The sequence below is a fragment of the Cheilinus undulatus genome, linkage group 2 (assembly GCF_018320785.1).
Source record: "Cheilinus undulatus linkage group 2, ASM1832078v1, whole genome shotgun sequence".
NCBI classification, from domain to species: domain Eukaryota; kingdom Metazoa; phylum Chordata; class Actinopteri; order Labriformes; family Labridae; genus Cheilinus; species Cheilinus undulatus.
Window position 1 is genome coordinate 46,602,131 of NC_054866.1, and position 16,584 is coordinate 46,618,714.

At 38.1% G+C, this 16,584-nt stretch overlaps 1 protein-coding gene across 1 annotated transcript; it reads right to left on the reverse strand.

Moving 5' to 3' along the window:
• Positions 1–1,442: 1,442 nt before the first annotated feature.
• Positions 1,443–15,188, reverse strand: LOC121524447 (cyclin-dependent kinase-like 1). Its single transcript, XM_041809839.1, has 10 exons — positions 15,158–15,188; positions 13,045–13,229; positions 11,760–11,881; positions 9,927–9,999; positions 7,156–7,246; positions 6,591–6,791; positions 3,962–4,044; positions 3,805–3,861; positions 2,374–2,523; positions 1,443–1,544 (listed from the first exon to the last, which is right to left on the reverse strand). Exons 1-10 carry the CDS (start codon positions 15,186–15,188, stop codon positions 1,449–1,451), a joined length of 1,089 nt encoding a protein of 362 aa, XP_041665773.1. The 3' UTR covers positions 1,443–1,448.
• Between the last annotated feature and the right edge of the window lie 1,396 nt (positions 15,189–16,584).

The window sequence follows — 16,584 nt, forward strand, 5'->3', positions numbered from 1 at the left end:
CTCCAGAGTTTCTTTTCAAAGGCTCTGCCCTTTCCCAAATGCTGTCTATGAGAGGATTACCAGATGGATGTGTTTCACACATCCATCTGGCATGTCGGGTTAATCATGTTCGGTACTTTCCTCCTATTTTGCTACATTTTTTATTCTAGGAGTGCATGGTTTTCCCTCCTTTATAGTTCATGTTTCATTGTTTGACACTGGGAATCCTTATGTATTAACGTTATGGTTAGTTAAACATCTACAATTAAAAAAAAAAACAGTACAATCAATGTACAATTATGCAGGTATAGAAAATCAAAACTTTACCTTAAAATAAGGATCTAATTACAAGTCTTGAAAATGGAAAATGTTTTTTTTTATGCTAGGAGTGCAATGTTTTTTTACAGTGAAGTGTTTTTGTTTAAAAGGCCTTGAAATAATTATGAATCTTTTAAAATCTGATGGAATGCTAATATGTTTAAAAATGACATCAAATTTTTAGTTTTTTTCTTCATAAAATTGTGAAGTGACTTTAAGTCTACAACTTGATGCAGAAAACTGATTATTGTGTGACATAAAATCAAAGTCACATGATGTTCCCATTTCTGTGGGAGTGAGGGTTTGAGAAGTTGATCAAAAGCTGGTTTGAAATAGCATTTTCATCTGGTGACTATTAATGATGAGCCTCAAAAGAAAGCTTTAATAACCAAACGAGTGAAGGCACGCAGACTTCATACAATACTTTCTACAACCTCTGCTTTGGTTCCCAACCCAAGATCCAGGACTCCCCTGTAGGGGTGAGACTTTGTCTACTGTGAGGTTGTCAGACCCTAACCCTAACCCTGCACAAATCATAATAAAACACCTAATAAAGAGGAGTTTTGTTAAGAAAAACCCAAAGACCTACTTTCTTGAGGTTTTATCAACGAAACAAAATCACTGTTGATTTTTGATAGCAGTACATTACATTTCTATCTTGTGGGTCATGGGGGAGGACAACTTTCTTATATACAAGGAAAAAAAGGTAGGGAACCACTGATCAAGGTATGAACCTGCTATTCAGTGACTCTGAGAAATGGTATTACTTCAGTTCAGGGGATGATGGCACACTGTTGATTTGTATCATGTGTTTTATGTAATTTTACAGATACTATATGATATATGATATATGATAAAGAAGAAACCACTGCATCCAGTGTGAGGTGTCGTAATCTCTGACACGTTATATTCTTTGGTAATAGAACTATAAATGTGTCTTGTCTAATCTTAAACTGTAAATTCCCAAACTTATTTACATGTTAAGCATAAAAAGGGATACTGTCATCAAAAATGATGAAGAAAAGTCATAATGGAATTAAACTTTACATTCATACGGTCACACCGGGAATAAATTCGTCTTGAAGTGGACTGTATTGAAAGTAATCCACAGTAGTACAAGTCCATTTTTCAAAGGTCTTTTAGTTGCTTTGTTAGATGTTGGGCAGGTGATATTTATGTTTCACCTGCTTCTTTACGTCTGGAGCTGGTGAGATGTTGCTGTTTGGTAACTGAGGCAGGTACTGAGCCTGGGGAGAGAGGAAGAGAGAAAGAGGGATAATATAATAATTGAAACCTGAATGATTTAATTAAACTTTTTTTTATTTGAAATGATGATTTATTGGGCTGTTAGGTGGAGACAATAGTGAGAATGACTGTCAATAACGATGATTGACCAAAGTTATTTCTAGGACAGGGGTCCATGTAAATTGATATTTTTGAAAATGGATGGATGGATGCATGTACGTATAGATGTTGATGCTTTTTCTGTGAATTATGATGTTTTTTTAGGCACATTGATTCAGAACCCAAACCAAAAGGCACTGCAAGCCAAAGGAGAGCGAGTTAGAGAAATTTCCATGAGCATAGCATAGGTCTCTCCTTACTCTCTCCTTACTTCTATCACTTGCTTTCTGCCATAGCACTCATAGGTGCAATGACCAACATGTAGACATGCATGGCTGTGGCACTGTGCATGAAAGTTAAGGGTTAAAGGCTAATTGCTTTCAACTATCAAGCCACTGTCCTTCAAGTAGAAAAACACTTCCATGCATTTGTTGCTTAAAGGTTGGATTATTCTAATCTTTTATCAGCTCATTCTAGTAAATCACAAAAGACCCTTCAGCTGGTCCAAAATGCTGTAGCACATGTACTGACTCGGACTAGAAAGGGACAACATTATTTCTATTTTAGCTTCTCTGCTCTGGCTAAATCTAGAACAGAATTAAAAATTGTTGTTCTGTCTTGATAGCCAGTACTTTTTCTTACTCTTAATTTTCAAGCAAAAACGTATCTTAAAGAGCTCATAGTGCTACATTTTCCCTTTAGAATATTACCAACTGTTTGATTGGTACTTACTCCTGGCTGTCTGCGCCGAGACATTTTGTCATGTCTTCTACCGGGACGCTCACTCTCACGACCCCAGTTGGCTCCCTCCTCCTGGAAGTAAGGCAGCTCCAGCAGCTCTTCACAGGACAGCCGGAGGGATGGGTCCATCACCAGGCATGACTGCTCACACAGATACACTAATTAGCATTGAATGTGGAGCAAAGATTGTCCAAATATTGGCATTTTCTTAAGTAAAAAAAGAATGGCATTGAGATTTTTTTCTGTAGTCTTTTGCTATTAACTACAGCCTAGTAAATCTATAGTGATATCATTTTATGTTTCTTAGTTTTATAATCATTATAATAGCTTTACGCCTGAGGTCGATGCAAGGGGGAGCACTATTGCCTTACAGCAAGAGGGTTCTTGGTTCAAATCCCTGTCAGGCAGGGCCTTTCTGTGTGGACTCAGTGATCTTCCTGTACATGCACAAGTTGTACATGCACTGCACAAGTTCTCTCTGGGCACTTTGGCTTCCTCCCACAGTTCAAAGACATGCTTGTGAGGGTAACTGATGATTAAATTGTCGATAGGTGTAAGTGTGGCTGATTGCTTGTCTCTTTAGGTCAGCCCTGGGACTGACTGACAACCAGTTCCAGATGTACCACGCTTCTTGTCAACTGACAGCCGGGATTGGCTCCAGCCCTCTGCAGCCCCTAACGGGATAAGTGATATATATATATGGATATATATAATGGATGGATAATGGCTTCTGCTCATTTATTAACATATATTTTTGAAAAGAGCCCTCATATTTGGCAATCAAAATATGCTTATCTTATGTTTAACAGCTGAAAAATAAACTTGTAAAAGTTCTCTGGTTCATAAACTACAGCCTTAAATGGCAACAGTTTTTGGTAATAAGATTAGGTTTGATATACCTGAGTGGGTGTTTGCCTTGGACAAATGTGCAGAAAAAACAGCTCTGTGCAACTTTAATACTATAAAAAAAATAACATAACACAATCATTTCCACCATAAAAATACCCTAAATTTCACATACATTACAAAAAAGGTAGATATACCTTCTGGACAATTTCCAAAAAACACAATTAAAGCAAAATAAAAGCTTGAAGTTAAAGATTTAAAAAGAAAATTAAATCAAAAGTGAAATACTGTGCGTGGACTGTTTCAACATGGGTCAGGTTTATCTTTAAGTTTGCTTGTGCTATACTGTAGATAAAGATTGACTGGCTTTGTTTTTTGTTTTTGCACTTTAAGGATCTATAACATTTGCCCGAAGGTAACATTTAATTTGTAAATTAACAACAGATATTAGCTTTATTTTTTTATTACTGCAATTTAATATCATGTTAATGCCAAAGGCCTGCATAAACCGTATTCTGAGACTAACACAAGTGTGGTAGGTTCATGAGCTGGTGTAATTACAGCACAAACACTTACTTTCATAACCTGAAGAGCATGAGGAGAGACTCCATGGAAGCGTTTTTCTAAGGGCTCCTAAGAGGAAAAACACGGTTAACAGTCACATCCAACACAGTTAAATGCCTCTGCATTAACAACGTACTGTTTGCATTCTAAACAGTAAGATGATCCTTACCGTCGTGTCGGGTTCAGGAATACTGACTCCGCTGAAGAAAACGTTGGAGCGGAACACCTGCTGGTGGCGGGGGATCAGGTCACCTGAGGTCAGAAGTGAGTCAATCAACATTTTAATCTGGTACAAACATTTTAGTCAGAGGGTTGAGATGTCAGATCTGAGTTTGTAGATACTTCTTTGATGCAGATAGGATATTGGATAGAATCAGAAATAGAGAGAAATAATGAGAGGAGCCGCAAGCTGGATCCAAACCCAGGTCTGCACATGGGGCGTTCAAAAACAACCTTTATTTTTCTCTGAAGTGTTATTCCAAAACACGTCAGTTGTGTTTGTTCTAGGCAGTGCATGTTCTGTTTGGCAGGGATTTCAGATACATTTCTTGGATCTCACTCTCACGTAAACCCAAACAAAACAATTATTGTCATGGTTACTAATTTGTTTCTTCTTCCTTGGGCTTATATGTGCAGTCATCAATCTTTTCTTTGTTTGGTTGCCCAAAGTTAGTGTTTACTTGCAGCTCACAAGAGAAAAACAACTAAAGCCATTTCCTAACCAACCACACTGGATGATGCATGTCACTTGTGATGTTTTCTGAGGGGGTGTGTTGACTCTAAATCCAGCTCATGATATAAAACAATGCTTCAAAAAGGGCACTGATGGTTTGGTTTTACCCCCTGTGCAGAATATAGGGTAGGCTACAGTAAATCAAGTAGGCAGTCCAGGGTCATGACCAACCTGTGGCTCCTTTGCTGTTTGACTTTTCCTCTGTCTTATTTTCTAATCTATCCACTTTCCCATTGAGTAAAGACATTAAAGGCCCAAAAATTTAATCTTAAAAGATTCTTCAAAGGTTTAAAAGCTGTGCCTCCTGCTTAGTCACAGAAAGATTGGGATGAAACAAAGATCTCAAAAGCAGTGAGTGGATCATAAGAGCAAGAGAAAGAAAATCCAGGGGTCTTGGGCTAATAAATTCCATCATATATGCCAGAGATATCCCTTTTTTTCAGTTTCTCCTGCTTTTCCCTGGGTCCGTTTTGCCCATAAAGCCCAGTGTACACTGAGCAATTTCAAGCTGACTGTATATCATTCAAAGTGGGACGTCAGCTCAGACTGTCCAAATGATTGCGGACAAATGTTGACAGAGTTTCATTTGAAAAGTCTCCGCACAGAAGTTAAGTCAAATCCATTGTCTTATTTTCATAATACAAATAGTGACAAACAGTCACTCTTTGCCACTCTTGCCATATCTCTTTCACACACACACACACACACACACACACACAAACGAACCGTATCACCAGCAAACACAACTAGCAGCTAAATAACAACAAATATTCTGTATCAGCTGGAGGGTGCAGCTAGGCCTGTTTACTGCCTATTGGTTTCCTTTACTAAGGTGGATTAAGAAGCATCAAAAAGGTGTTTTGCTGTTTTCGTGGTGATTTCAGACATTATATCTGACAGTTTACAAGGGAAAAAATGCCCCAAAGTTGGGGATTCTGCTCGTGGCTCTCGGGGGGAGAGCAAAACATCAAACGTACCAGTTTCAGAGGGTATGAGAAAGGTTGAGCTGGTGACAGAAATCAGTAGGGTGGAGCTGTTTCAGCTGAAAAGTGCCATTTAAAAATCAGATCTTGATGATGTTCACCATGGTCAGTACAGATCCTCAGCTGATGACATATGTTTATTGAATTGTTTTGAGCCGTGATGGTACATTAATAAAGACACAAGATGAATATTTATGAATATTTATAATTGAATATAAGATGAACCCAACTCCATTCTCCTTCATCTTACCTAAAGGAAAATTAAGACCTCAAACTTTACCATATGGTAAAATAATACCCACTTAACACGTCTTAACAAGGAAAGACTTAGAAAAAAAAAAAAAACACAACTTGTGCACTAAAAGTGATGCCAATGCATATCCTCTACCCTTCTGACCATTCAGAAGCAGCTGATCAGGCAGTGGTCGATTGTTGCATCCCCCTGTATAATGCACGTCAATCAATCATTCACAAAGTCGGTTTAACTTCCAAGTAAAAATTTGTGAAAAGTGCTAGGTGTACATCAGCTATAAGCAGAGAAAAGACTAAATAATAAAGACTGCATTTCAGTGGGGGAATGGCAGATGTAAATGCTGAATTTCTTGGCCACATGTGTGCCAAAACTACTGATAAACTACTGGTAAACTTACTTCCTCTCTAGGCTCTGAGGTTCTGATAGGCTGCCCAAACAGATAAAGTGTCTTATGTTTTAAAACCAGCTGTTTTGCAACTTGACAAACTGAGTTGCAAGCAACGTTGTTGTTTTGAGCTGCAACAGCTCAGTTCACACAACTGCAACTGCTGCCTGCAACGTTCTACAATCGTCTCATTGTAATTCGAATCTTCAGTCTGAACTATTTTAAAATTATAATTTTAAGATTTCTTTCACACTGGAAAAGTTTACAAGAGTTCTGGTGAAATTTGTTTGTCACTCAAATCTATTTGATGGTGGACACTGTCAAGACAACAATGCCTCATATGCATTGTAAAAAGGATTCTTGTATATACAGTTGTCTTTATGTAAGCTCATTAATGGACACGTATTTTCTGAAAAGCCCTCATAAAAATGGTCATGATTTTACCTAGAGTTTTCCGTATGAGGTAAAGCTGGTCAACGTCAGATTTTCCAGGCCAGAGTGGATTCCCATGGAGCAGCTCAGCGAAGACACAACCCAGAGCCCACACGTCCACAGGAGGTCCGTACTGAGTGTCCCCCACCAGCAGTTCAGGGGCCCGGTACCAACGGGTCGCCACATAATCTGTGTAGTCATCCTCTGGCCCCGCTGGGTACACAAAATAGATGGTGATAACTAGTGCAGACACACACTCTTAGATACTGAATAATGAACACTAAATAACACATACATTGTAGGGGAAGGGATTACAAGGCATGCTGAATGACTACATGACTACATGTTAATGTATGGTAACGTAACACTGAAACCTAATGCAGGACGGGTAAACAGAGACACACTACACAGAGACGCACTAACTGGCTGAATGGTCCTCCTGTGCGATGCATTCATTGAAACATTGAAAGTGAGGAGGCTATCGGCCTGAGCTGATCCTGGTTCCGTGTTGAATAAGTCATTAGAGGCACATTAACACTAAACGCACATAAATGCACTGACTTCCTGGATGACCTACTCAGAATGCGAGCGAAGCCGAAGTCGCACAGCTTGATGACTCCTGTTTTGGTGAGGAGGATGTTCTCTGGCTTAACATCACGGTGAATGCACTGCAAAATAAACATTCAGGATCAAGGATTTAGCAACATGAGACACAGTAGTGACAGAGATAAAGGCTTATTAAGGCTGCATATTCGAGACAGGCGTGGAAGAACAATAGCAGAAACCTCTACAGGTTTCAATATTGAAACTGAATACTGCATAACATCACTGAAACCTGCATGAGCCCTACTGTGGGAACTGAAGCTTTTAGTCTGGTTAATGTGCTCTGGAGTTTGAAAAGTTACAGAAGTTGTTTGTAAAATGAGATTATGCACATTTCTGGAAAGCTTCATTTAATCCTCAAAAGCTTTCCAGGCAAATATTTGTACTGACAATTGATCCAGTGAGAAAACAGGTACATCTCCAAAAATTAGGATACAGTGGAAAAGTTAATTTCTTTCTGTAATTTCATCTACTGGTCTTGGTCCACTGCAATTTAATACAACCCAGAGTCAACACAAACATGTACGAGCAGGGTTTAGGCCTCGTTTATGTGTCCGTCTGCTGACGAGATTTTTGGAGATGAAGGTTTTCTTTCCAACAGGACTTGGCACTGTGAAGCCAAAACTACTAGTTACTGGTTTGCTGATCATAGTATTACTGTGCTTGCTTGGTCAGCCAACCAGCTTGACCTGAACCCCAAGAGAATCTACAGGAAAGTTCATCAATTATATCTGTGTAAAGGCCAGCTCTTCTCTTAACAGACTTAATAGGGGCTGGACTTTCAAATAAACCAAATTACAATGAATATTTAGTTGTAATTTACACATTATTGGTTGAATACTTTTATTTTCTTCCTATAATATATCTCATAGCATTTAACACTGAGATAAGTCCATATTGCCTGTACAGCAGGCAGTCACAAGAGGGTGACTGAGGTTTTTTTGAAAATATTACACTTGCAAGGAACTGGTCTTTTGTTTTGATGCTCAGGCAGGCAAAATTACACTCTAAAGAGCCTAAAGTGAAAAGTTGTCACTGAAACAGCAGATTTAATCAAGAATAGACTCAGTATGTGTTTGTCATGCCAGCTCATTGCCATTTTTTAGGACGTTTATTGGTTGACAGTTGTTATTTAGACCCCACAAAAACACAAAAGACAAAAACAGTGTACCAAAAAAAAAAAAAAAAAAAGATAGATCAGAACAGCATCTGAAACAATAGAACAAAAGGTTAAAAGAAGACTACTAGTTTGCCCTTATTTCTAGATGTAGGCAGGATAAGGCACAGGCAACATTTCAGCCATAAAGGAAGACTGGTGTCAGGTTTAGTGATTCATGTCTACTTATCTTTAGAGCACAACCAGTGCAGCATTCAAACCTTTTTCAGAGCTTTAACTCGTAGTCCTGCTTGAATATTTGCTTATTATGGCTGACAGGTAGATATCAGTGTCAATCAAATGGAAAGTAATTACTGGTAAAACTGTTTCAGTCTTAACTGTTTTGGGGTTTATTTAATAGATGTAAGGATTTAAAGAAAAATATACCTTAAATACCGCAACATATTTTCCTCCTCCACATGCTCTGAATTTATTATTTGTTAGAGGGCCAGGTTAGAGGTTTGGGGGACTTAATGTGGCCCTCTGCCTGCCAGTTAACTATCGCTGATTCATGGAGTATTGTCCAGGGGAAGAAGAGAGGAATCAGATGAGCTGAAGTCTGCTTTTTTTAAACAACTTGGGCTTCATAACATCTCAGCTATGCCGTGGGCTGACTGTCTCCATGCCATATGGCATTGATGCACTAATTCATGCAAAAGGAGCCCTGACCAAGTATGTAGTGTAAAATGAACATAATATTCTATAATGTCAACATTTAAGTCATTTCTTTTGTGGTCAGATGTAATATTTTACTATTTTTTGGCACTGGATGTTAGATTATTTTTTGTAAATGAAAAAGGCTTAAAATGTTTAAAGCTAATATTTTTATGTATGAAGAGTCCTAAACAAGGGAAAGTTTCTCTTTTCTGATTAAACAGAAAGAAATAATTTTACCATGATGTCCATGATATTTGTGACACACCAGTATATGTTGTTTTTGCTATTGCCACAGAAATGTTTACTGCTCTTAGCAGCAACAACAAGGAAACTCTTTTCAAACAAGATTTTTCTGGCAACAAATTGCCTTTCTTTTTGCTGTCTTTTTCTAAGACTTAGCAATTTGATAGGTGCCAGCTGTACACAACATGACACAAAAATCCCAAAATTTTGCAAAGATCAAATTAAAGATAGAATTGATGGCTGTATACTGTAACAAAAATTGTATTTTCTATCATAAATATGTAAGCAGCAGAAAACATGTGGAACTTAGGTTCAGATTTTTCCAAGTCTCCCTTAAAAGAATGATTATCTAACACATATTTAGTGAGAAAATATTTGGTTGCTGTAGTTATTTGCCTTTTCCAACTTCACAATTAGCGGTTACAGGTGTTGATTTTACTCCCTATATCATTATTTCTAGTTACTTTAGGAACAGATCCCCGCATAGCCAGTATAATGTGCAGGAAATTGTTGCAAAAAACCAGTAACTTCAATGTAATCTACTTGTGGCATGTAAATATTTTTCTATGGTAATCCTAAGTAAACTCCGGCTTTCATGTTTAGTCAAAATGGAAGAAGAAGACAAATGTCAGAAAATCAAAGAATGGATATGAAAAAATAAAAAAACATCAAATTAAAAGTAAACTAACATGGTGTTTGTGGCAGAAGTTTACAGCCTGCAGAGTCTGCCACACGATGCTTTTCAGCTGAGCCTCGGGCACCCTACAGAGAACATGAGACACAAGGAAAATTGATTATTCGAACAGGAAGAAAGCAAAGCCTATTCACACATCATGTGTTCCTCATCTATTATTCCAGCAGTTTCTAAAAGAAAAGGTTCTTTACACAGTCTTGTTACCTGGGTAACCTTAGGACTGTCTCTAACAGCAACAGTGCCTTTGTTTTCTGCTGCACAGCCTTGTGGGAAATGGAAAAATGACCGGCTTGCCAATGTGGACCAAGTTTGCTGTTTGACTTCACACAGCAAAAATACAAATAATAATGTATTGCATAATTAAAGCTCAGAGTATGGAGCATAAACAAGACAATTTTCCTTGAATACCCAAATCTTATTCTGTTTCAGTGTTTCATAAATATACTGCTGTCAACGTTCTACACATAGGCTGTAGAGAGAATTGGACCAACCCTGTGTGACGTCAGTCGTCTGCTTACAACAGGCGTACTCGAAAAGCTCTTGAAGCCAATCCGTGGAGGCTTCCATATTGAAATCGCAGTCTCAACCAAACTTTGGATCAAGCTAACGGCCCGCCCACTAAGCGCGACTTCCTGTCAGCTAGCTAGCTAGCATTGTGGTTGCCAGAAAAGTAGCCTCTGCCTGTCAAGCTATCTGTCAATCAAATGAGATGTGCCAATCAGTGTGAAGTGAGGTTTATCTTAAATATAATCCAAACGATAGTGGAACAAAAAAATTCACCCCCTGTACAGTGAGAGCACAATAAGACACTAGCTAATGAGACACGTTTGGTATTTTGAACCAGGCTGTAAACCAGTTTATTTCTAGTGTCTAGGGGACTTCCGGTGTTCCTGCAGCCAGCCTCAAGTGGACACTCGCAGTATTGCAATTTTTTGCACTTCCACATTGGCTTCATTTTTAGGACCGGAGGTTACCGCCTTGTTCTACATCACTGGATGCCCCTTGCAACACTGCTTATTTTAATTCACCCACTTCCCTACTCTGACACAATTCTGCACTAATGGAAGAGGTGTTCAGTTTCTTAAACAGTTTTTTGTGAAATTAGCAAAATAAGCCCAACTTTAGGCACCATTTGGCAGGACAGAGGATTGACACAACCCCTGTTGTAATTTAGATGTCCTTTTATATTACCAGGGACATAAGAAAATAATCTGTTGAAAAAATAAAGTCCACACCCAGGGTGGAATAAGGGGTGGATATGGTGAGGAAGCATGGCGCAGGGAACTGTCCAGACAGGCAGTAGTGTTGCCATGAGCCTCCAGTCATGCTGTGCATGTCCCATGGCCCCCAAAACTTCTGACGGTCTCTGAACATATTACCAGATGTGAAAAGGCCCAAACAAAGGAGATGCTTGACCTTGGCTGCCAAGCAACACTCATGTGTTGACATGTGCCAAGCTTGACTCTTGCCGTCCTGCCTCCCCATGATGAATCCTTAGCGCTGTACATGCCTACAACTTTTTCACATGACTATATATAGTATATTGGCACAAAAGTACTCACAAAGGTAAAAAAATAATGCACCACTGCGCTTTCATTACACTTTTGTACTAAATGGTTAGAAAGGTGCAAACAAAATGAAGAGGTTGTTAAAGATCAATGGAACTTCAACTTTTTATGTATGTGGCCCTTTATTTTCTGCCATAACTCATTGGTTTAACTGGAAACCGAACACAGAAGACAAGTATGTTCAAATTTTCCTCAACGACACATTACGCACAGACCAAATGGCAGCAGGTGACAGCCTTCTCCTTTCTATGCTGACTTACCCTCGAGGATGTCTGTCCAGCTCATTGAGGACGGTCTGCTCACAGAACTCAAACACGAGGTGAAGCCGTCTTTTCCTCCTGAAAACCTCCAGCAGGTTGACCAGATTCACATGTTTCAGCTGCTGCAGGGCAAAAAGATGACATGAAAAAGGTGTTGTTTATTTAAAGTGCCAAACACTGACGGAAATGTATGATAAGATGTTAAATCAATCAAAACTTGAAGTGTTTTGATTGATTTACATGTACCAAGTTATGCTTACAAACTAAGAAAGCAGAACGTAAACACTTATTTTCTGCAGATTCTTTATACCCTGTTTTTATTTATTTTACATGTTTGTGTTTATTTTTTTACATCAGAATTTGATTTAACTAAATCTGACAAGTTTAGAGGCTGCACAGCAGCACAGGGGCTGACACTGTTGCCTCACAGCATGAAGGTTCCTGGTTACTTCCTGGCCAGGGAGTTTACATGTTCTCCCCATGCATGTGCTGGTTCTCTCCAGGTACTCTGGCTTCCTTCCACCTCCAAAGACATGCTTGTTAGGTTAATGGGCAACTCTAAATTAGTGTGAGTGAGACTGTGTCTGGTTATTTGTCTCTGTATGTCAGCCCTGTGATAACTGGCAACCAGTCTAGGTGTACTCTGCCTCTTGCCTAATGATAGCTGGGATAGGCTCCAGCCCTTGTGACCCCAAATGGGACAAGCAGTGTAGAAAATGGATGGATGGATGGATATGACCATGGATAAGTCCATCTTATGTCAAGGTATAAAACACAAAAATAAGGTCTGTTTCCTTTTATTCGTACCAATACCCGCCATAAAGCATTTTTACTGTGAATTTAAACATCCTGATTTCAAGACACATAACAAGAGAAGTTATCTTGCCTGATTGGTAAATATGTTGGCTAAGTACAAGCTATGTAGGGCTTATTTTTATGTTTTGTGTCTTTAAATAAGATCTTTATCTGGACCTATCAGATAAATATAGCTTATTATATGTGCAGTGAGATATTTTTGACTAGAAATTGAACATATGCTCCTGCTATTATACGTTCTGCAGCAGATCTTATGAAGTCTGGTTAAAAAATCATTTATAAGGCTATTTGCAATGGCTTCTATTTTAAATCTTATGCATAATTATCATAATACTGAATATTGTGCATTAAACATTCCTAGAAACATTATAAAAGATCTCTATTGTCCTTTGTAAATGAAGTGCACCTGTCCACATGTGGTGTTGGATGTAAGCAAACTCGATACGGTCTGATGCTAATCTCTTCTCACCTTGAGCATGCGGATTTCTCTCAATGCAATCTTCTTGATTACAGGGTCGTCTTCAGACTCCACAAACTTCTTGATGGCGACTATCTGCCCAGTGTCTCTATGTCTGCATTTGAACACCACACCGTAGGAACCCTCTCCGATTTTAGCCAGCTTTTCATATTTCTCCATCGTTCTGTTGCAGTCTGCTAGAAGTGAAATGAAAGGAAAAAGTAAAGAGATTATCACAAACTCAGACTCCATACAATTATACTTGGGATTATTTTCTTTTAGGCTCTTGGTTTTCCTTCCAAGTTGATAAAAAGTATAATTGTTTTACTTCTTCTTTTTGTTTCAACATGAAAAATGACAATACCTACAGGGTGAAGTACAGTAATGAACTGCTGAGCTGTTGTGTGCATGGCAGAGTCCTGAGACAACAAAACCAACCATCTTAAACCAACTTGTTCAACAACAAAAAGAAAACTAATTTTTTGGCAAGAATCGACCAAAAAAAAAAACAAACAATCAAACTGGAATTCTGTCTGTCCCTTAACAGGAAATACACAGCTGCAGAATACTTAAGCACTGTGACTGATCCATCGCTGAAGAGATGTTTGACTATGTACAGAATCTGAGAGCACAATCTACTACCAAGAGAGGACACCACAGACAAAGCTGGATACCTACATAAGACAGATCTTGTGAAAGACAGAGCCTGTTTTTATCTTTACAAGCAAAAAAAAAAAAAAGAAAAAAAAAAAGAAAAAGAAAAAGAAAAAAGAATTCATCAGGATGAACAACAATCAGAAACTTCCATATCCACTGGGTGAACGCTGCAGGACTTTACATGTGCCTTAAACACCACCACCACACCATCACCATGAACAGGACTGCCTACACATGTAAAATGAATGAATAAATAAATCTGACAGTCAAATTATAGAATTCCTACATTTTAAACCATAATTCTAATGTAAAACAGAGTCTTTTGATGTCATTTATCATAAACTTTTTCTGTTACTGTTAAAAGTGTAACAGTTAAAGATTTGTTAGTACGCTGCTCAGACAATGCTTGCAGATGTTTTTCATTCCAGTACATCTCACTGATAGGAATGAATTAAATGAATCATGGGAAAACAGCTTTGTTATCCCAAGAAAACTGGATAAAGGCTCGAGATCTCAGTAAATAAATAAATAAATCAGGCAAAACTATAATGCAGCGGGGCAATTAATCAACATCTAGATTAAATGGCAATTTCCAAATCAGTGCAATATTTCTTTAACCTGAAATATGTTAAAATACCATTTAAATACAATTTTGCTGCAGAGTTTGTTGTGCTTTAAACATCATGCAAACATTTAAGTGTTTTTTTCTTTTTAAACAGTTTACAAAAATCCCTACTGCATGGTAGTGCAATGTGAGTCAAAATAATCATAATTAGATTTTTTTTTTCAAAATTATTCAGCCCTAAATCAATCTATCTAACATTGCATTGGCTATACAATAGTATGATTTATATTTGTGTTAGTGGAAAATACATAAAATATGGGAACTTTGAGAATAATTGCATATTAAATTGCAGTAGCAGTATTGGGGGAAAAAGGTTGAAATTAGATTATTTCCCCAGATTGTTTAGTCCAGTCTGCATAAGGCTCAAGTATCAAAGTCTTTTGGTCACTTTTCCTTTTTTTCCATTGACTTATTTGTGACCTAGAGGAAACACTGGCTGACCCACTTATTGGTCAAGACCCACTAGTTGAGAACCACTGGTCTAAGGTAATCTGCCTGTACGCAATTTAAGTGTAAAGTTCCCATTTTCAAGTTGTATAGGCTATTCCAGGTTAAACATAAACTTTTAATGTATGTTATTCTAATACAGTAATCCTGCACAGCTCTGTTGGTGTTTTAATCAGGATTTAACATCTGTCATTTCTGTCACTGTTGTATGTAGTATTTCATTTGCACTCGCTTTAAAAAAGGTAACTTTGACACTTAAACATGGTTTCAATGCCGATAATGCCCCTTGAATAGATTTTTTCAAGGTTGTAGACTAGATTTGAGGGAGAATTCTAAATAAGACGCGATGTTTGTAGTCAGTTGCGCACTGCAGCACAATCAGAGTCGTAACAATACTCACCTCTCCAGAACAGTAAAGGGTCTTCATCGACAAGTCAGCAGCGAGTCAGCGATGATTTAAGTCCATTAAAACTCCATTAAAACTCCGATAAGATCAATTATGTTTGTGCAGCAGGTGTTCTCCGCCCTTTAAGGCTTTCATTTATAACATCAGGAGGGAAAACATTTACAGTAAGGACATTAAAGGTCTGTCTCAGTGTCTCTACTACTCCTTCGCCTCCTTGTCCAGTGCGTCGTCGTTACCTTGGTAACCACCCCTGGTTTCCTGTCTTCAGCTCTTTCCTCTAACTCAGAGCAAAGTCTTCATTTTGAATCATTAAGAGGCTGTTTATATTCTCACACCAACATAAATAACTAACTTATGACGTTCAACTTACCCATTGTAAACTGCAGAGAAAAGGGCAACAAAAATATGGCACACGTTAAGGAACCCAATTCACAAAACCGGATACGGAAGTAAAAACGCGCACGCGGATACGCGTTCGTTGTGACCATAGAAACGGTTGGACGACGGGTGAGGTAACAGCTCGTAATTATCAGGGCAGCCGTTAGCTATCTTTGAATGACGTAGACTACTTTCACGTTTTTTCATTAAAAAATCTAACATAATGTGCTACAAATGACGATACAAGTCCTATAAAGAGTTCTTTAAATTTATGTTGGAATATGAGGAATGGTATATTCTCTAAACCTTAGATGTAGGCTAACTATCTATTTCAACAAAATGACATTTTAGCCTAAGTTATAAAATTATTATGTCTAGCATTCTAAAAGATAGAAGAAGAGATAAAGAGTTCAAATAAAAGAAAAGTTACTCATTTTTTTCGTTTTTCAGTAGCCTATGATAGCCACATTTGTCCTACAGTCTTCTTTTCAGGTGGCTAGGCTTTAGCTTATAGCCTACACGATATGGACAAAAGTATTTGACCACACCTTTTAGTTAATGAATTCAGGCGTTTCAATCAGACCCTTCCACACACGAGTTGTATAAAAAACAAGAACCTAGCCATGCAGTCTCCATTTGCAAACATCTGTGATCCAAAATGGTCATTCTGAAGGGCTCAGAATTTTGTTACACTGATCAATAAATACATTCTTTCAAGTGAGGCTCCAATACAAGTCTCACTCCAAATAGCAAAGGTTTTTTTTAGTCAATGAGAATGTTAAAAAAAAAAGCCACAGCATGATGTCAGTCTGTCACATTTATGAACTGTTAGCAGAACCACATTAGAAGTGGTTACATGATTTATAGACTATCTCTTCTCTCTGTTGACTGTGATTTTTTCATCTCTCTTGCTCAGAGACTTGGAGTTGGTCACAGCACTATGGGATCTTCTGCACAATCACACAGAAAATCATTTAGAGCCTCGCTGTGAATGATGGGAAAGCAGACTGTATTGCACTCCAGTGCTCAAAGACACCCT